The sequence below is a fragment of the Hevea brasiliensis genome, chromosome 14 (genome assembly GCF_030052815.1).
Source record: "Hevea brasiliensis isolate MT/VB/25A 57/8 chromosome 14, ASM3005281v1, whole genome shotgun sequence".
NCBI lineage: Eukaryota > Viridiplantae > Streptophyta > Magnoliopsida > Malpighiales > Euphorbiaceae > Hevea > Hevea brasiliensis.
In genome coordinates this window covers 2,873,137-2,893,653 of record NC_079506.1, presented here as the reverse complement: position 1 = coordinate 2,893,653, position 20,517 = coordinate 2,873,137, and the positions used below count along the sequence as shown (strand labels likewise).

General features: G+C 33.6%; 4 protein-coding genes across 12 annotated transcripts; 1 reads left to right on the top strand and 3 right to left on the bottom strand.

Moving 5' to 3' along the window:
• Nucleotides 1–877: 877 nt before the first annotated feature.
• Nucleotides 878–3,905, bottom strand: LOC110669298 (putative RING-H2 finger protein ATL71). The gene is made up of 2 exons (XM_021830893.2): nucleotides 3,076–3,905; nucleotides 878–1,206 (listed from the first exon to the last, which is right to left on the bottom strand). The coding sequence occupies exon 1, from the start codon at nucleotides 3,793–3,795 to the stop codon at nucleotides 3,076–3,078; it is 720 nt and encodes a 239-aa protein (XP_021686585.1). The 5' UTR covers nucleotides 3,796–3,905; the 3' UTR covers nucleotides 878–1,206.
• Nucleotides 3,906–3,997: 92 nt separating this feature from the next.
• Nucleotides 3,998–10,972, top strand: LOC110669300 (uncharacterized). Of its 9 annotated transcripts, none has more exons than XR_009143577.1 (6): nucleotides 3,998–4,301; nucleotides 7,080–7,169; nucleotides 7,322–7,382; nucleotides 8,558–10,130; nucleotides 10,304–10,402; nucleotides 10,482–10,972. XR_009143577.1 is itself a non-coding variant. In XM_058135481.1 (6 exons), exons 3-6 carry the CDS (start codon nucleotides 7,352–7,354, stop codon nucleotides 10,562–10,564), a joined length of 369 nt encoding a protein of 122 aa, XP_057991464.1. In that variant the 5' UTR covers nucleotides 4,003–4,301; nucleotides 7,080–7,169; nucleotides 7,322–7,351; the 3' UTR covers nucleotides 10,565–10,972. The 9 variants fall into 9 exon arrangements, 4 of the variants coding, with proteins under 4 accessions (XP_057991463.1, XP_057991462.1, XP_057991464.1 ...); XM_058135481.1 differs by having other exon boundaries at nucleotides 4,003–4,301; nucleotides 8,558–8,713; XR_009143574.1 differs by having other exon boundaries at nucleotides 10,304–10,972.
• A 106-nt stretch (nucleotides 10,973–11,078) lies between these two features.
• On the bottom strand, nucleotides 11,079–11,855 carry LOC110669299 (uncharacterized). The gene has a single exon (XM_021830894.2). It carries the CDS (start codon nucleotides 11,626–11,628, stop codon nucleotides 11,197–11,199), a length of 432 nt encoding a protein of 143 aa, XP_021686586.1. The 5' UTR covers nucleotides 11,629–11,855; the 3' UTR covers nucleotides 11,079–11,196.
• A 1,564-nt stretch (nucleotides 11,856–13,419) lies between these two features.
• LOC110669304 (AAA-ATPase At4g25835) lies at nucleotides 13,420–15,326 on the bottom strand. The gene has a single exon (XM_021830906.2). It carries the CDS (start codon nucleotides 15,179–15,181, stop codon nucleotides 13,628–13,630), a length of 1,554 nt encoding a protein of 517 aa, XP_021686598.1. The 5' UTR covers nucleotides 15,182–15,326; the 3' UTR covers nucleotides 13,420–13,627.
• Nucleotides 15,327–20,517: the final 5,191 nt, after the last annotated feature.

Genomic DNA, 20,517 nt, shown 5'->3' with positions numbered 1-20,517 from the left:
AACACGTATTGGATGATAACATATGTTGACTACTTTAGAAATTTCCTAATTCCTTATGTTCCAGAATAAATTTTACTTTTATTACCTATGATGATCCCTAGAAGTTGCTGCTCTAGATAAGTCAAATAATGGGCAATCCTGAGTTCTAGAGCTAAGACCAAAATTTATCTTTAATGTCTCGAGTTTAGACTAAAGTTAATATGAAATAGTAAAAAAGTAATAACAATTATGAGAAGTTTATTAGGCTTGCTTATTGGTTAAAAGAGTGTTTAATTTAATATATTTCTTGAAGAAATGAAAATGATTATTCAATGGTGGACCATAAGGGATGATGCAAAGGAAGGATTACTTGCAGTATACGAGTGATCTTTAGCCATCATAGCAATCTCAAGAGAGGAAGTCCCAAAGCAAGTGTTGCTTCTAAATTCTAATGTTATGTGGAGCCACCTCGCTTTTTTTTGTTCATTTCCTACATGTGACCTCCTTCCAAACACTTGTTAGCCAATTAGTTACAGAAATTGCCAACACAGACCTCATCTAAAGCTAATAATATTTATAAAAGGCTAAGATGATTCCATTAGAGTAAAGATCCCAAACACCAAACGACCTTTTAACAGACAAGAAACCCTTAGCCATAGGTGGTCTTTCATATAACTCAAGTTGCTGCCGACTTTTCTATTTGTTTTCTCAACATCCAGTGAAAAATTATGAACCAGGACCACTGCCTTAAGCAACACTGACAATCAAACAGTTGGATCTTTCTTACTCAACTTTTTCTTTGCTCAAGCCAAGAAAGAATGATGAATGGAGAAAATCATGGCAAAGTAAAATGATTAGCTGAACAACAGAATTATGAGCTCCACAATTTCCATGCAAATTGCAATTAGAAGCCAGAGTTGCAACTGACCTTTCTATTTATTAGTCAAAATCCAGTCCCAAAAGTAGATATTGGCTTACACAATATTCTTAGAGATAGAGAGAGGGAGGGAGAATGCACAACCGTAAAATATTATTTGCAGTTGTACGTTCATCTGCTGCTGATTTACAATTCATTAGACTGATGGATGATTACAAAAGCCCAGCAAGTCCTTCATACCGTCAATCGTTATTCGCAGTACCATGATCACTCGGTGCTGATTTACACTTCATTAAACCGTTTTAAGATGAGAAAACCAACGAAAACCTCAAATAATACTGTTAAATCACCTGCACTCAGAGTACGAAATGGATTATAAATAGCAATTCTCAGCCTCAATTGTGAAATGAAGCAGACCATATCAAGAAATAATTAACTGACATGCTAGCTAAAGAAGTGGGCTACTAATCAAGCCAGTACCAGGCTAAGCAGGACATCTAGAAACAATCTCATGATCTCAGATGGGCTCTGCCCAAATGGTCTGATTCCTGTGTAACTAGGCAGCAAAAGTCTCACCATACTGGTGTCTAGAGTCCTCCACTCTATCTAATATGGTGATATCACTCATGTCCAGTCAATTTTTTAGGTGCAGTCTTGTTGTAGTTAATTAGAATACCTAGGAGCAAACTTCTTGGGACTACAAAGAAAACAATCCATATTTACTTTAAAAAGGGAAGTTCAGTCATGTCTTCATTTAATTCATGTAAAATTTCAATAAAACAAGTTTACTTTTGCCTCAACAACAAGACTTGCCTCAACAACAAGACTAAGTAAAAAATTTGCATTCTTATATGATAAAACTCATCAAATGTAGGTCTAGAATATCATACGGTCGAAGATTTTAGAAAACCTTTATGCCAGTCAAAATTCCTTAGACTATGTAAGTCTATCATCACTTTTTTTTCTTCTTTCAAGGCTTGCATTTACTTGTATAAGTCCTGAATGTTCTGTATTTCTACAACACAATATCAATCCTACTGTATATATTCACCCAAGAACATAAATTAGTTTTCTGTTCATTCTTTGGCCTAGCTCAACTAGAATTTGATCTTGAGTCAAGGTCCATCTAAATAGATGAACTGCTCCTAGCCTCCTACCTTTACATCCTCACCTTTTATACCACCAAGACCTAGCTCAAGTATCTAAACATGATTATTTTGTTCCGCCTTCTTTAAACTTGCATAGTCCTATGCACAAATACACATAGACAAATTAACATACGTTAAGCTGTTATTCATGAACTAAAATTGTAAACTTGGAAAATTAGCATGATTAGGCACGAAAATTGTTCTTTAAGGTTGTAAAACACAAAACTCATGCATGAATATCTATTTGCCAGACATTAGTATTTAGGAAAACAATAAACGAATGCAGTCAAAATTCGATGATTATTGAAAGTAGAAGCTTATAATGTAACAAGAACAACGTCAAGAAATGGTAATCTAGGTGGAAGCCTTCAAAATGGTTTTTCATTTAAAAAGAATTAGTTGAATGGAAGGGAAATAGAGATCAGTGAGCTAACAGAAAACAAAAGTTGACAAAATTCCGTAAATACTTGAAATTTAATCATCTAAGAAATATGAAATTCAAAAGCAGTAAAGGGAAAGTTTCAGCAAAAATATCTGATCAAAAGCCACTGAAAACTACGTACACAATTCCAAGATTAACATAAATTTCATCTTTGTGGCTTCTAATATTGCCTTCTCCAAAAAGGCTATTGTTCATCCTGGTATCTATTAACTGAAAAAAGCAAAATTAAAGGCTAAAAACAATAGTTTTAAAGGCTTCTGAGACTAAAATCAGTTGTAAATGCTACCCCTTGTTTTTAATTGAACAGGAGATGATTTTAAGACGCATATTGGGAAAAAAAATGAGATCAGCAAATAACCCAACAGTGACCCTGATCCCATATGAACTCTGAAATTAAGCATTTCATACTCCTATGTTATAATCCATTTGACAATCCTCAAAATCTGAAACACCAATAGTCAAATTAGTAAAATATTTTGGAATTGAGAAGCAAAGTCTATTAATTCACATTCCTTTGAAAATGAACATGTAATGAATAGATTAGCTAGGCACAAAGCACCAATGTGAAGACCCAAATCAAATGCATATTACATAGCTGATTATATGAATAAAGAATGCAAGTTACTTACCTAAAAGTGTGAAGGAAGATAGCTGGATAAAACCCCAACATCAGGGAAAGCACAATCAGCAGTATCCTGATGAGTAAATCCCGTTTCCATCCCAGCATTATTAAAGCTTCCAATGCAGTCCACCAACTGCTCAGGCTCTCGCACTTCCGCCATGTGCGATGGAGATGACAAATGAGAGGACGACTCGCTCGTAGGAACCACCGTTCTATCGTTCTTTGATGGTGTAGGTAGCTGGAAGCGACAGAGAGGACATGACCTGTGGTTGGAATTAAGCCAGGGCAGAATGCATTCGGGATGGAACAAGTGATTGCAAGGGAGGAGCTTTGCATCGATGTCGATGACAAACTGGTCCTTGCATACCGCGCAGAGAAGCACTGGGTCGTCGTCCTCCCTTCCCTTCAGATGGAAAGATGTGATTTTGATGGTGGGAAGGATGGAGTCTATGGAGGGGGAGAGAGTTCCACTTGTATCATCGTCGGAATGGTTGATGTCGTTGAAAAGTGGGAGAAAGAAGCGGCGGAAGGAGGGGCTATCGAGGAAGAAAGAGTTGGTGTCGGTGGTTCCGGTAGGAGTAGTGGGGGTGGGGTCATCCATGAGTTCAAGACGGTCACGGAGGCAGTGAGGGCAAAGAAGGGGATCAGCAGTGGTGGAGAGGAGGTGGAGGCTCATGTCGCATTCGTGGCACCAGTATGTTTGGTGCTGTGTTTCGGTGGATGACATCTCTTCACTTCTCTTCTGCCTCTGTTATCTTCTCTCCTTCTGTTCTCCTCTAACACAAGTGATGAGTGAGAGTGAACTCTTTCTTTATAGTTTGGTCGTTTTGGTTGGGCTTGCATGAACAGTGTCTTGGTGGGGTCCATTGATTTGATGTGGGGTCTGTCGGTTTCTATTCACATGTTCTTTTCCCTTTGCCCCTTTGCTACTCTAGGCGTTTCAGTTTGGTAGCTTCCTTTTTCTCTTATCTTGCCTTCACTCTCTCATTTCCTGTCTTTTGCCTTTGTCATTGACAGAAACATAGCTCCTTCTTATTATTGGTTATTAATCGACAGATACATGGGGAAGTTAGTTCATCAATCATAATTTCTTTACCTCACTCAGGATGGATCAGGGTTTCTCTGCTACACAGAAAGCTCCATCTCTTTTGCTGCTCATTCATTGAGCACCCGATCAATTGGATCTCATCACATATCGTTTTCCTCCAATGCTTTGGTTCCTCATTTCTCAAGGTTAGAGCTTTATCCCTTTCCCTTAACCTTCCCATTGTTGCTTGTGCTTTTTTCCCCATCTTCTGTGACTCTGATCTCTTCTTGGTGCCCATTTTATCTTTACCTTTCTGTGTCTTAGCCACTGTTTCAAATTTGTGTTTTCCCTCGCACCTTTAGCAGTAATCATGGATTTATTGCAGTCCCCAAATTTTCTTTTTCCCTTTGCCTCTTTCTCCTATTTGCAGAAGCAAAAATGCTGGGTGGAGGCTGTGAGGATAAACTTATAACCATGAGAGCTTTTCTAAGCTTGTCGAATGTTGGCCCAAGCACAATGATGGGCTTCACCCATCACATGTGCATCGCCATGCATATGCATATGGCCATACAATTCCTCTTACAGAGGAATTAATTCCCACATAATGAGGAACTAGTCATTTTACCCCATTATTTCGGAACTAGTCATTTTACCCCATTATTTATTATTTTATTTTAATAATGTAAATTATATGTATTTTTTATTTTATATTTTATTGTAAAATTTTTAATTAATTATAATTTTATTTTAAGCATATATAAATAAATAAGTTGATTAATATATTATTTTTTAAATTATGAACAGAAACTAGGTATAAACTTTATGCTCTAAATCTTTTTATCAGAACATCTAATTTTTTAAGCGCAATATATATTAATGCACATAAACAGATGAGATTTGACAAACAGTTTATAAAACATAAACATCAATATTTTGAAAAAAAAATTAATTAAAAATATAATTATGTAAAGAATAATTAATTACTAAAATCAACGAGTAAAAAGAGGGACATTTTAATAAGCACTATGTTTAATGTCCAAAAAGAGTGAGAAATGAATTTATTTTCTAGTATTAAAAAGATTTATTATTTAAAATTTAATAAATAATAGATTATTTGTATTTTTTAAGTAGTTCATATATATATATATATATATATATATATATATATATATTATCGACTAAAAAAAGTAGAACCAATATTCAATATATTTCTTTAATCTGAATTTTAAAAGTTAAAAGGATAAACTCATTCAAGTAAATTTTAAATAATTATTATCTTTATATCCTTATTTGCATATTAATATTCTTTGCCAAGTGGCATTTTTTGGCTTGTACAAGTCAGTATAAGATAATGACAATTAGCTGACAAATAAGTTATTTAAATAGGTAGCATTCGTTTATGAGCTTATGTATGCTTCAGCTTTAATATGTATATCAATACTACTTAGGTTAGGAGTTTGTAATTATATTGGGAATTAATCTTCTAATACCCTAAGAATTAGAAGGACACATAAATACTTAATATTAGCAGAAAATTGGTTGTTGCTATTAGGAAGTATTTACCATATTAATTTTTCTAACATTGAATATTCTTTCCATCAATCATTGCTCTGTTAGAAATTCTCTTTTCGCCCCTTATTCTTTTGCGGTTGCCTTTAATTTTGTTACTGATGACTTGTAGTAAATATGGCACAATAGTGTTATTATTTCAAGAATTTTCTAACTGTTGCATATATGAGCTTCAAATTCAATAAACTAGAAACTCTAATTGGACTTTCTTGATTGTATTTTTAGGGTTGTACATTGCCTGTTTCAAATACAGATGCAATCATTATTGCATTTGGTTCTTTTTTATCACCTGGCTAATGCATTGATAATTTCATTTATGTCTTCTATTTACTGTTTGCTATAAGAAGCTTTTGTTAAACTTGTTCCTTCTTCAAATGTGCCTGCAATCTACAGCAGTAGATCTTGATTGGAGTTATTGGCACAGTCCCATTTGCATATTTGGAGAAACTATATTTCATTTAGGATAGCTTGTGTTCAACGTGTCATGTACAGTAAAGAGAGTTCTTTTTAGTTATGTAGTAAAATAGCTTACATGTAAAATAGCTTAAATTACTATCTTATCTGTCCAGATAAGATGATTGGAATTTCATTATATGAAGAAGAAAAGCAGGAGATTTGAGAGAGAGAAATCGGAAGGAAGAAAAAAAAAAAAAGAGAAGAAATAGAGACAGTGACGGAGCCAGAATTTTAGTTTAGGGGAGCCCAATTAAAATGCACTTGCTTAGGTATTAATTGAAGGAATTGATTAACTAATAATGATAACAGTTTCATAACTATAAATAAAATTTATATAAAATTATTATAAAATTCACTTAAAGTTTTTAAAATCCTCAAGGTCACATACTCATTAAAAGTTTATATAGGAATAGAAAAAAAAATTTTAATTATGATTAAATCCTTGAAAATTTCAAAATTTCAGGGGGCCCCAATGCCCCCCTTGGCCCACTCCTGGCTCCATCCCTGAATAGAGAGGCGAAAGAAAGAATGGTGTAAAAAAGTTTTTTATTTAAGGGTATTTGAGTCTTTTTAAGCTCTTTTATTATTATTATTTTTTTAAATAATGACATGTCAACTTTCCAATCGGGAAACTGGTTATAATGGTTGAGTGGGTGTTTTAAGTTTGCTCAAATTAATGTTCAATTCAGTTGGTTTTACGTTATAAATTAAAGTTTAGGTATCATGCTGTTACAGTAGCCTAAATTCAGGTAATTTGAGTGAAATTTACCCTTCATTTATGCTTACTAAGATTGCTTGGATAAGTGCTTCTTTAGTTACATTTGCGTTCTGATGAGTGTCAAAACATATGATTTTGCATGCAAGCTACGTGATTAGCTAGAGGAGTACAATGGCTGTGGTTTAGTCCAGGGAGACAATTTGCAGCTGATTAACTAAACTTTTTCTTATCTTCTTTGCAGTATTACTTGCAACATATTATAGAAAGAACTGATGGGATAAGCTGGTATTGGCAAGGTACAGGGGTTTCTCATAAAGTTAAATTCCCTAAGGTAATATTATTTTGTTTGTTTTAGTTTAATCCTTCGATCTTTTTGTTGTCAATGTATGATCAGAAATATATTTTTCGTCACTTAAGCTGATATAAAAGGTCTAGTTCAGCAGTGACTAACCAGTTGTATTTGGGTTTTAACCTCATCATCAGAGGACATATTGAGGCTTCAACCACTGAGAAATGGATCAACTTGAGAGCAAGGCTGAATCAGGTTAGATTGTTTTTAGTATTAAATCCTTGGTACAGGTTTCTTTGGGTCTTTTATGTACGTTCATCTGGTGCTTCAGAACAGTAGGCCTTGACTCACACCAGGGGTTTACAATCTCCGTCAATACTACCTCCCACACCCCCAACAACCCCCTCCTCCCCCCACCACCCCCCACCCTTCCCAAAAAAAAAGGCACCACTTAAGAAAATAAGTCAGGCCTAACTCACTCCAAAAGCTAGCTCAAAGGGAGAGGAGTGCCCAAGGCCATATAAGAGGCACATTACCCCTATCCCAAATCAATGTGGGATCTTAACACACCTCCTCATGCCTAGGATTCAACACTGGAGCGTGAAATACTCATGAGAGGCCTAAACATTGATTGGGGAGGCTCCGATACCATTATAAGAAAATGGGCGGAGCCTAACTTACCCTAAAAGCTAGCTCAAAATGGGAAGAGTGTCCAAGATCATATATGAGGCATATTACCCTTATTCCAAATCAATATGGGATCTTAACACCACCCACCGCCTAGAAAATATAAGTGGAAGAAGACCAGTGCGAGACAGCTAAGGGGCGACTGCAGCGTATAGAGGACTTGGTTCAATGCTAAAATACTATTACTATTACAGATTATTGGTTTCTCTTTCAGTCATTCATATAGTTGATATGCTGAATTTGTGCTGCACTTTTACAAATATTGCAAAGTTTCATTCATGTAGACCTGATTTGGAGGAGGATCTAAACAAAGGCTTCTTAATAAATAAGGATCCGCCCTATCTATTCATGCTTTGTAATAAGGAATTCTTACCTAATCTTTTTGGTTGCTTGACCCATTAAAAAGGATGACCTTGTAGGCTGCATAAGACTTGACAATTAAAAGTGGTTTTGGGAGCTCTTGTTCATCCATCCCCTTTATGATATTTCCTGTTTTCTCATAACAATTATGGAAGGATTTTCTTTCATTTGCAATTTCACTTTCTTTCATATGGTTTTACTTCTTTACTAAGTTGAATATTTTATTATTTTGATTTCAAATGAGTGGATTGTACAACTTACCTTTCTTTTCCTGCATGTTACAATCTGAACTTTCTCTTGTAATGTGCTATTTTGTAATATATCTTGCATCTTAAACAGGTTTGTTGCTTTCTTATAATTTGAGCAACTCTTACATCTTGCAGATATTTTCAAGAAAGATACAATTGCAAGTACTGAAACTTTAGGTGTGGATACTGAAGAATATGAGACCTCCTTTAAGCGGACAAAAACAATGTCTAAGGTGTGGGATGTCTTTGAAAAACTTCCAATGCTACCAAATGGAGGTCTGAAGGCTATATGTAAGTTCTGTAAGAAAGCTTTAACAGCTAAAGGTGGTACTTCTCATTTAAAACGGCACATGAAAGCATGCGTTAAAAGAGATAACCATGACATAAAAGAACATGCATTTTCTCCTGTGACTTTGCCAGCTAGGACTAAATCCTTAAAGAATCATAAATTTGATTTGGGTGAGATTCATAGAGCACTCGCAATGATGGTTGTCCTTGATGGAAAACATTGAGGATGGTTGAAAATGTAGGTTTTAGACATGTAATGGCTGTTGCACTCCCTGACTTACCAGTGATGAATGTGAGAAATATTAAAAAGGATATGATGTCCATATATGTCAAAGAAAAGGAAAATGTTTGTGCATTGTTGGCAAAATGCCCTGGTCGAATTTGCTTAACATCTTGTAGGTGGAAATCCAATACTGATGATCATTATAATTGTGTCACTGCATACTTCATGGACCATGAGTGGAAGTTGCAAAGAAGGATTTTGCAATTCAAACTTATACCACCCCCATATGATAGTTTGTCTATTGGAGATCAGATAACTTCGTGCATAGTCTAATGGAATATTGAACACAAAGTTTTTAGCATCACATTGGACAGCTTGTCAGTTGATAATTGTGTGGCTTCCATACTTAAATCACGTCTTGATGCAAAGAAGTATATTCCCTGTAATGGTATGTTCTTTAATGTGCGCTGTTTTGCTCAAATTATGAATTCAATTGTAGAAGCTGGTTTGGATCTTATCAGAGAAATCATTGCAAAACTGTGTCTTGGTATCAAGTATGTGAAACAGTCACCACATAGGAAGAAAAACTTTTATATCATTGCTAAAATTTTGAATTTGGATGCTAGGGAAAAGTTGTGCCTAGATTATCCTGCTAGGTGGGATTCTGTATATCACATGCTTGAAATTGCTTTTCAGTATAAGAGGGCATTTCTTTGCTTGGGAGAACAGGATAGAAATTTTGCATACACACTATCAGAATATGAGTGGGAAAAAGTTAGTATCTTGTGCAAATTTTTGAAGGTCTTTTGCGTGGTAGCGCACATGTTTTCAGGAAATAGGTATCTGACTGCTAATTTGTATTTCAAGGGGGTGTGGAAGATTCATAGGCACTTGTTGGAAGTAGTGACAGGCCCAGAAAATTTCATGACATATATGGTCAATGAAATGCTATTGAAATTTACTGAATATTGGTCAGCATGTAGCCTAATGTTGTCATGTGCTGCAATATCATATTGATAGGATTGTTGACAGTCTCCATAGTTTTTTCAACGAGTATGCCAAAAATTCTTCCTCCTTTTCTGGCACTAGTGCGGGACCTGCTGTTACCGCTAATGCCTCTTGTGATGGATATTACAATGATGGATTTGAAGACTACAAAGCATTTCAAAGTGCTAGTTTTCAGACTCGAGTGCAGAGGTCAGAGCTGGATCTTTATTTAGAGGAGCCTAACCATGATTTAAATAGTGAAATAGATGTCTTAGAATATTGGAGGTCAAGCTCAGTCAAATATCCAGAGCTTTCAAAAATGGCTCGTGATATTTTGACTGTTCAAATGTCCACAGTGGTTTTTAATAACTTGTTTACCATAGGTTGTCCGGTGATAAACCCATGTCGAAATTCACTAAAACAGAAGACAATACAAGCCTTGATATGTCTTCAAGATTGGCTGCAGCCACTTGACACGGCAGGTCATTAATTCAACTGTGTTTCAGCTTCAAGTTTTTACCATTCCATGTATAAAATCTTATTCATTTACAACTTGTCTAGGGCAATCTACCAGTTTGGAAAGTCTACCTGATGATGATGACTCCAGTTCAAATGATGCAATTGATGATGATGATGCTAATTAGGCACTCCAAATTATGTGGATTTTCTATGGAATGAGATCGTTGGAAAAATGTTTGTTGCTGACATTGTCAGTTTATATGCTACATTTTCCAAGCAAATCCTCGTTACCCTTTAGTTTCTTCTTCGATTCTGACTGTTGACAGGCTGTTGCTTTTGCTTGACAACCTCTGACAGGGATCTGCACTCGATTGAAATTGTTGGTTATATATTTTTCGTGCAAGTTTCTTCTTGAGCATCTTTATTGTTACCGTAGGGCAATAGTCACAGTTGTGAAAGTTGACGATTGTTCTACTAGTTTGATTATGAATGCTCCAATGACCCTTTCAAGCAGTAATGAATAGGTATGTAAATGGAAACACTTGCATTCTGTGACTGAATAGACATCATTCTTAGCCCCTCTTGGAATTGAATTGCCATTTGCAACCTTTGTTAGAGCCTGTATTGCCATTTACCATCTGAATTGCAGCATAATACAGATTCATCTGAATGGCCATTCCATCCTTTTATGGGTGAGAATTAAAGAAATTAAGATAGGCCAAAATTTTATTTCAATTATGGAAAACATAGAAAGTAGCAGCAACACAATACAGGCTACAGTATTTGACAGTACAAGTATGAGCAAAGGCAGGGATAATTAAGCAGGAGAAGGCTGGTGAAGCTTAGAGGCTTCAAGATCAGCTGCTTGCTTGAGAAAGTTCTGGTTATCATCCTCAAGAGCCATCTGGATAGGACTTGAGCCCAAACCATCAGCAATAGCAAGCAAGATCTTCTTGATCTCAGACCTAAACTCTTCAAGATCAACCGTTCCACTCTTATCACAATCAAATTTCTCAAATATGGAGTCATACAACTGGGTGAGCTGCTCTGGAGGGGTAACGATGTCGATTCCAAAGTGGGATTCGATCAAACGCATGGTCTCGAAAGCCTTTCGAAGCTCAGAACGGGACAAAACTCCATCGCTGTTGAGGTCAAGCTTGGCAAAAGTTTCATCCACGCTCTTCTTGAAGTGGGCTTCATCGTTCACGAAGTCACGTACTGTTGAGCCATCTATGATCACCACCGCCATATTTTTTCTTTCTTTCTTTCTTGTTGTTGTAGTTGTTGTTGGATAAAAGGGGAGGGGATGCAGGTTGGTGGATGAGATATTTTTCTTTGTGTTGTGGGGGATGCGAACGGTGGTGGGTGGCTTAAAGAAGAGGATACAACTGTAATTGTACGAGATGGTGTCATTTCGTGGTTTGATAACATGTGGTTCCTCTGCTTTGCTTTACAATTCGATCCGTCTTTTGTGATACCACGTGCCGCTACCAAGTTTCTGAGATTTCAATGGGTGAGCATCGCAAGTTGAAATTTTAAATTATTAATTAAAACTAATTTTTAAAAAAATTAGTAATTAAATAAATTAATCTTAAATATGGTGATTATAATTGTTGTGTACAAAAATAAATGAGGGTTAATTATGTTTCTGTGTATATAAAAATAAATTAAAAAGACATACTACTCTTCCTCTCACAAATATATTTTTATTTTTATTTTCATATAAATTAAAATATAATTAATATAAATAAAACATTAAAATTTATCTATTTTTTTAATATTTTTTATTCATATTGTTTCATTAAAAATTAAATTATTTATATTACTAAACTATTAATGAAATTAATAAATATTATTTTTTTCAACAAATATTAAATAGGAGTATATTAATAAATTAATAAATAGATTATTATTTTTAAAAGGAAAATAACATATAATTTGAAATAAATGAAAAAGAAAAGTAGGTTTATTTTTATAGGACAGATAAAGTTAATAAATAATTTCAATAAATTTTTACTAATAAGTTCCATTAAATTATTTACCATTTTAAAAAGAAATTGTAGTATTAGTTAATTGAAAATATAAAGTAATACATAATAGTAATGGAAAAAAAAAACCTCAAATTATTATGATAAAAAGAAAATTTGTCGTGTAATTAATGCTTCCGATCACAAGCAATTACTTTAAGCAACCGCTAATATATATATATATATTTCTTAACAAAATTATATAATACATCCATGATGCCTAATGTGATCAATTTGACCTTCATTCATCATCATCTTTTTATATAATAATTTAATAAAATCATCTCTCAACTGATCAATATAATCTTATTTAAATTCATTTGAAAAAAAAAATCTAAATAATTCCTAACTCAAAATTATTTAAACCCACTTATAAAAGATAAGATTTAGTTGTAATGTCAAATTAATAATGTGTGTTTATATCATATATGTATAAATATTTTATATTTTAATAAAATTATAAAGTCTGCAAAATGAATTTTTTAAAAAAAAAAATTCATTTAACTCTTTTTACGAAAAAAATATTTTTCATTAATTTATTCTATAAATGCTTCAAACGTTTGGAAAATATTTTTCTGTGAGATTAAATTCATTTGCTTCAGACTGTTTACTATCCTTAATATGTATCTTTATACATATAAATATAACATTTATTTTTAATAATTTATGAAAGATTTATATATATATATATAATTGTAAAAAGTATTATTTTAAAACGTATTAATTAAGAGTATTGACATAGGTGGAAATTGGTCGTTAAAGAAATTTAATTATTAAAAAATAATTTGAATTAATCATTTTCAACTTAGTGGTTTGAAATCTAAAAGTTATCTGGAGTTTGAAATGTTACCTTTAGCATCAGAACCACCGCCATGAATATGTTGGAGTAAAGATACAGAAAAACAAGCTCATGAATTTCTTCTTTTTTTTTTTTTTTTTTTTCCGAAGGCAAGCTTGTGAATTAAGTAGTTGAAATTAACTTGAAACCAATCCATAATGTTAAAAACTTTCAATAAAAATATATATATATATATATATTAGTTGCCAAAATTACATCAAAATTTACATCTAAACAAAAGATAAACAACCCAAAATAAAGCCTAAATTTCTTACAAGTCTATGAGTGAAGAGCCAATATTTCACCTACATGTGAAAAATTATACTCAGTTCATAATCAAAATAAGAAGAATCTTATCCTGTTGATGGTTCAGCTGCACTCGGTCACACACCCCTTCTACCAGAGTCAGACTTGGTCAAAGATCTCAGCCTCACAAGAAGCCTTGCCTTCTTCTCCCAGTTGTTACCACCTTCCTTTCTCTTCTTCCCACCAATCCTCCCCGGCGACGAGTCCCAATTCTCCGGTGACGCTACTGCCAGAACGCTTTGTGGTGACCTTGTTACCGCGTCTTCATAATCTATCAAATGCTCCTTTTGAGTCCCGCTGCTCAATATTCTTGCCTGCATTGCACCCACCACCTCCTTCATCGCTACATCAGCATTCCCTCTGTTCCGCAACATTATCTCCCCTATCTGCGCCGGAGTGAGGGCACCGGCACCAGATCTTATGCAGCTCTCTACCACATCAAATAGTGAATGCGATTCTATCCCCAAATAGTTCATCGCCAATACCTTGAAGGCATGCATCCCACAATTGCCTAAACTAACATGCACATCCATTCGGCCATATCTAACCAGCGCAGGATCCACATTCTCTCTGTGATTGGTTGTGAACACTATGATCCTCTCTTCTCCACAGCATGACCATAATCCATCGGTGAAGTTCAGAAGCCCTGATAAAGTGACGCGGCCGCTCTCCTCCTCATTGCCCGAGTCCTTTCCGGTTGATGGCTGGGATCTTTTTCTTGTACTCTTTAGCATTCTATCAGCAGTTAAATCCACGGAACAATCAATGTCTTCGATCACAATGATAGACCTGCTGGTGGTTTGTATTAGCAGAGCTCTGAGCTCGGAGTTGTCGGTGACTTTGGTGAGCTCAAGATCATATACGTCGTAGCACAAATAGTTAGCCATTGCAGCGATCAAACTGGACTTTCCGGAGCCTGGTGGACCATAGAGCAAGTAACCCCTCTTCCAAGCGCGTCCAACTCTGTGGTAGAAGTCTCTTCCATTAGCAAATGATTTCAAGTCCTCCATTATCTGCTTCTTCAATTGGGGATCGAGAGCGAGTGTTTCGAAAGTGGAAGGATGACGGAAAGGAACTGAGACCCACCCAGACTCGTACGAGGCATTCCCATTGTTAGTAAAGAGCCTCCTCTCCCTTGACACCCGCTCGAACTCCTCGGCACGTGATGTCACGTGTTGGAGATACGGTGAGAGCAGTGTGGTGCAGTGGCGCTTTGGTAACTTGAGAGTGAAACTACGCTTCTCTTCTAGCGAGTCTTGGACAGTTTCGACTTGGTGAGTCCAAGAAATAGAGTGGCCATTGAAGGTGTCATGGACAGTTTGATTAGGAGCTACAGTGAAGGATATGCGGTTGGAGGACTTGGAGCGGGAGAGGGTAAGGCGACGGCAGGCAGCGGCGGAGGTGGAAGAGTTGACAGAGTTGAGATAGAGATTGATATGGCGGTAGAGGTCATTTATCTCAACACCGCAGTAGCCATTAAACTCAGGGATATCGAAGTATGAATAAGGAGAGATGAGATCTTGGAGGGACTCATAGATGGAGTGGAGAAGGGAGAGGAGCTGTGTTGGTAAGATGTTTTGGAGGACTGTAAGAAGGCCAAGGAGAGACCACATTTGCGACAAAATCTCCATGTTTGTATTTTGGTTGGTGAATTGTAATTTTGTCTTTGCCTAGCTAGTGGGTGTGCTTCAATTTATATAAATTAGAGGTGCAAAAGATGAGAAGTTCTGGATAAAGAAGATGGTTGAATTGGGTCACCATTCAGCAGAGCAGATAGTACAACTATAGCTAGATTGATATGGAATCGTTTTAGCAAGCAAGAAACGCTGCCATTGGAAAAGAAAAAGGGTAAAGACACTGTTGAGGTCTGAAAAGAAAAGAAGAGTAGAGGCAAAGATAAAGCTAAAGGTGAAGCCGACTACTCTTCTTTTGCTTTTTCTTTGTTTACTAAATTAACTATAATTTCTCATCAAATCAATCAAACACTTAACACTTTCATGCAAATGCTAATTTCTTCAAGTACATGAATTTTATAAAACATGGAAATTTATTTATAAAATGAATTTTATTAATTTGCAAATTAGTAGATATGTATACATATATAGCAAGGGGTGAGAATTTAAAAGAACAAAAATCCTGAGTGTAGTAATTTATTATAGTTAACAGTGATAAAAATTCTATAAAAAAAAATAGAATATATAAAAATTCTATGATTCATGCAATCACACGAAACGCAGACTGCTTTTGCTTTTTTGACAATATGCTTTTGTTTCTTCTTTTACTTGCTATAATTAATCTTCTTTGTTTTCTTTTTCTTTTTTCTTCTTGAAATTGAGTTTCTACTTGGTAAGAGAATGTTCTTTAGAATAATATACCCATCATCATCATAATAATGGTGTGATGTGACGATATTCTGATCCTAGTTTTTTTTTTCACTGTTGTATATATGCATGCCCGATTATAAGCATCCACCTCCTCTTCATCCTTTCCTTTTTTTGGGATCTTTTCCTTCATAGTCTTAGAGATATGGAGGGAAATTAACGAATGTATAAAGAAATATATGTGTGTGTTTTGAGCTATGGTTTAAAACTCCAAGGACAAAGATCCTTTTAAAATCCCAGAAATATAATTCACCCAGGAAAGGCCATTTAGTAAAGTTTGGGAAAATTTCAATTTTCCAAATTAAAAAGATCCTCCATTTTTCACTCTTGAAAAGAAAGAGCCCCAGGATGCAGGATCTTTATAACTTATTTGGTCCTTTGGATTAAATGATTAACTCCAACTGATGGATTTTATTTATTTATTACATATATAAAAAAAGTAAGAAGTCAAACCAGAATCTCCAAGATTAAATATATACAGTTATCACTAAATTATATCAATCATTGTCCAACAAATTTTAGTTTTAATTGCCAATTGTATATTTAATTGAGCTCATTTCACGATATTTTAACGGTGAGAATTTATTAGTTATACATATACTAGCTAGTTGCATTAAATAATTATTTGCTTGGAGATTGAAGGATAGCTTTGTAGTTGAAATGGATGGAGCCTATGCAAAATGAGGTTTCGACTTTTGTATTTCCTTTTCACACTTTCTCGGGTTTTATTTTTCTGGGGGAAAAAAAAGAATAAAGAAATGAAGGGATGTTGATGGTGGATTAATTATATAAATAAAAGGGGTGGTGAACATATTCCATTCTTTTGCACTTAGCATATTTGTAAACTTTTATGGGAGTGCTGCTTTTAAAGAATTTAAAGTTTCATTTACAGCTCTTTCTACAAAAAATTGAGGCTAAAATTCTTTCAAGAAAGCGAGTGACCGTGATTCAGATTGAAATCTAGAGTGATTTTGGTTGCAAACTTTTAGTTTTTTAGGAATGAAAAATGGTTAAAATTTGCTAAAGGGGAAAATAAAGCTAAAGGGAAAAAAGAAAAGAGGTTATGTGTTGACATGAAAAGCCACAAGAACGAGCATGGAGGTATTAAAATTAGGGTTTAGATATATATCAGCCTTGCACAAGATAGCAAACTTGTAGGAGAATCAAGAATAAAGTCACCACACATCTCGAATGTCAAAGATCGAATGGCTCAGATTCCATAAACGAAGTGGTTCTTTAAATTTAAAGGAGGTATATATCCTTGATGCATGCAATCAGTGAAGAAGAGGGTTGCATAGAGAGTAGTCGTCCTTTAATTATATGAGTGGGTACCTGAAGTTGAGACAATGAGCGGATAAAGATTCTTCTTTATATGACACAAAGATGGAGGAGAACAAAGAAAGCCGCCAAAGAAGCTTTAGCTTTGGGCTGTGTTTGTGTTGGGACATGACAATGAGATGGACAGTTAATAATCGAGAATTTTAGATAGATTGAATATATTATATCATCAGTAAATTAAATTATTATTATACATTATTGGTAATTTAAAATAAATAAAAATTAAATTATATATTTATTTATAATTATATAAATATAAAAATTAATTAAAAATAAATTATTTACTCAATATTGTATCTATAAATCTATAATCCATAGGCTATATCTATAATCTATAATTTATAAAAATATACGAATGATGGGTAAACTTTCGGTAAATAAAAACATCTTTAATATAATAATAAAATTACTACTATTTAATTATTTATCAATTAAAATTATAATAAAACTTAAAGTAGACTATTAAAAGTAGAAATTTATATAAAATCAAACTAGGTCTTATGCAAAATATTAAAATTTTTTAAAAAATATGACTATAATAATAATATTAATAAATATTATAAATACTAAGTAAATATAAAATTTGACTAATTAAACATATATTATTAAATTTATATATTTACAAAAACTTTAAAATTATAAACGTTTAAATTTAATTTTAGTTATAATTTACTTATTTAGTGCCACTATTTTCTCATTTGTTTATGACACAATAAATAAATAAAAAAAAGTAAATTCAATTGGATATGTGTAAAAAACAACATTCATATATGTTTATTTTAATTTTTCTATTTAGCTCTTTAATTTGATTAATTGAGGTTGTTAAACTTTATACATTATTTTTTTATATTAGTTTCTTTAATTATATAATTAATTTTAATTTATAAAGTCTCAATATATTTTTATTTTAAATATGATATATTAACACTTAGATTTTTAGTATAATATTTTTCCTTTTTTAACTTGTCTATAATTAATTACTTAAATTTCTATTATTTTTTTAATATTTCTTTTCATAAATATGTCATAAAGTTAAATAAAAATAATTGTATTTAAGATAAAAATTACAAGTTAAAAATATCTTTATTTTTTTGTATATATATCTACATTATTTTAATTATCTTATAACTATGATTTGCTAAAAATAATATTATACAACTAGCATTATACAGCCTATCAAATTATAGTATTTATTTTTCTTTTAAGTTGTAGTTTATTTAAGTTGTACCATAAATGATTTGATGAGTTTATCTAAGAATTTTTTTTTAAAAAAGTACAATAATATAACGCAAATCACAACACTAAATAAATTTTAATTTAATAATATTAATATCGATACTAAAATAATAATAATATGAGCAAGAGACCGAGTTCTGCAAATTAATCAGGCAGTCCGTAGTATGGCCCATTTTGAATTTCTAGGGCTGAAGGTAACTGAAGTTTTGCTATATCCATTTGTAGCCAGTGATTGCCATCGAGCCGAGTAGCAGCACAGTGCCATCTTCACAAACAAATTATTGTAGTTGTGGGCCTAGCTTATATCACAAGGCCATCGTAGTTTCTCCCCTAATTGATAATTGCTGTTGCTGACTGCCATGTCTTTTTTCCGTCTGCCAATACTCAGCTAGGTAACATAATGATCGATTCTGCAAACTTATTTTGCATACCCATTTTGTTATTTCCAATCAATTTTTTTTTTTCATTTGATACGACAATTATATTGTTTCTAATATTGTTGCATGCGTGAAGGAGTGTGTCCGTTTTGAACTACACTGAAATTTTGTATCAAATTCATCAAAATTATATTGAATTCAACTTATTTTATTATTTTTTAATTTGATTTTGATAATTTCTATATAGACAGCACACCCCTGTCCTTGAGCAACTTTCAAAGTGGCATTCTACCTACTGCATGACGTTTTTCAGTAACAAGTTCAGTTGTTATGTCACCCATAAAAGTTGATGTGCCCTCTGGTCCAAATATGGAAGCTTCAATTCTTGGTGCATCACAACTATTAGGGAAATTTAGATGAATTCTTTGATATTTAACATTTACTTTCATCACTAATTTCCATTACCCAATTAGTATGAGAATAACAGCTCTCCTTACTCGTTAATCTAAGTTCTCATTAATCTAAGTTGAACTCTAATATTAGAGTATTTTAGTAATAATAATTTTAAATACACTAGGTGAATATATGTTCAAACTTGTCTAATAAAATAAATAAATAATTTAGTCCTTCAACATATATAATTTCAAATTAAATCAGGTCAATTTCCATGCAGTTTCCAATCTAAACTGAACTGTTGTCAAGTTTAGTCTACCGCCACCTTGTCCATAAGTACTAAAAGAATCTTTAATTTCTTATACATCGAAATTATTTGTCAATTCACGTGAACTGAAAACTGAAAACACGAATCAAGCTCAGATATATATGTGATTCTAGGATCCTGGGTAGATTAAAAGTTAAATACTTTAGGACAAACCATATACTGCTGGACTTCACCACTTCTCATCTCATCTTTTTCTAATTATATTCATGTTATTGCCTGCCAAAGTGAAAAATCAAACAGCGATGTTTGCTAGAAGTCGTGATGTTTGGCTGCTGATGGTTTTGGTTTTCAAGCTGCAGTGACGTTTGCTAGAAGTCGTGGTTTTGCCCGTGTTAGTTTTGAAACTGATTCGCTCCAACTCTCTTTGATGTTGGCTGCTTCTTCTGGTCTCTTTCCATGGGAGTTAGAAGCTATTGTTCATGATTTTCAGAGCATTAGTGCTAATCCTCTTTGTTTAGTTAAGTTTGTGCATAGGTCAGCTAACTCCTGTGCTCATTGAATAGCTACTCTGTAAGATGTGGTTGCCTTCCTTTAGGGTGGCTTTCTAATATCCCAGTTCGTTTAGGTACTCTAATTGACCATGATAGGTTGTATGCTTCCTCTTTTTCATGAATAATATTTCAACATTTGACCAAGAAAAAATAAATAAATAAACAGGTCCTTTTTCATTTTCCTTTGAACCAAATACGCCATTGTCATCATTACAGATCAATTGTGCAAGAACAAAATTAATCACCGACCAGCTTATAATTATTAATTAAGTTTGTATGTGACTAGTGAATTCCATCAACATTATAACCAGAAACACTAATCTTTCCCAGAAATTTTACCCTTGAAGCTGCAGCTGAAATGCTATAAAGAGAAGGTTCTAGCTAGCTAGCTAGGAGCTTAATCATATAGATAACACAACATTA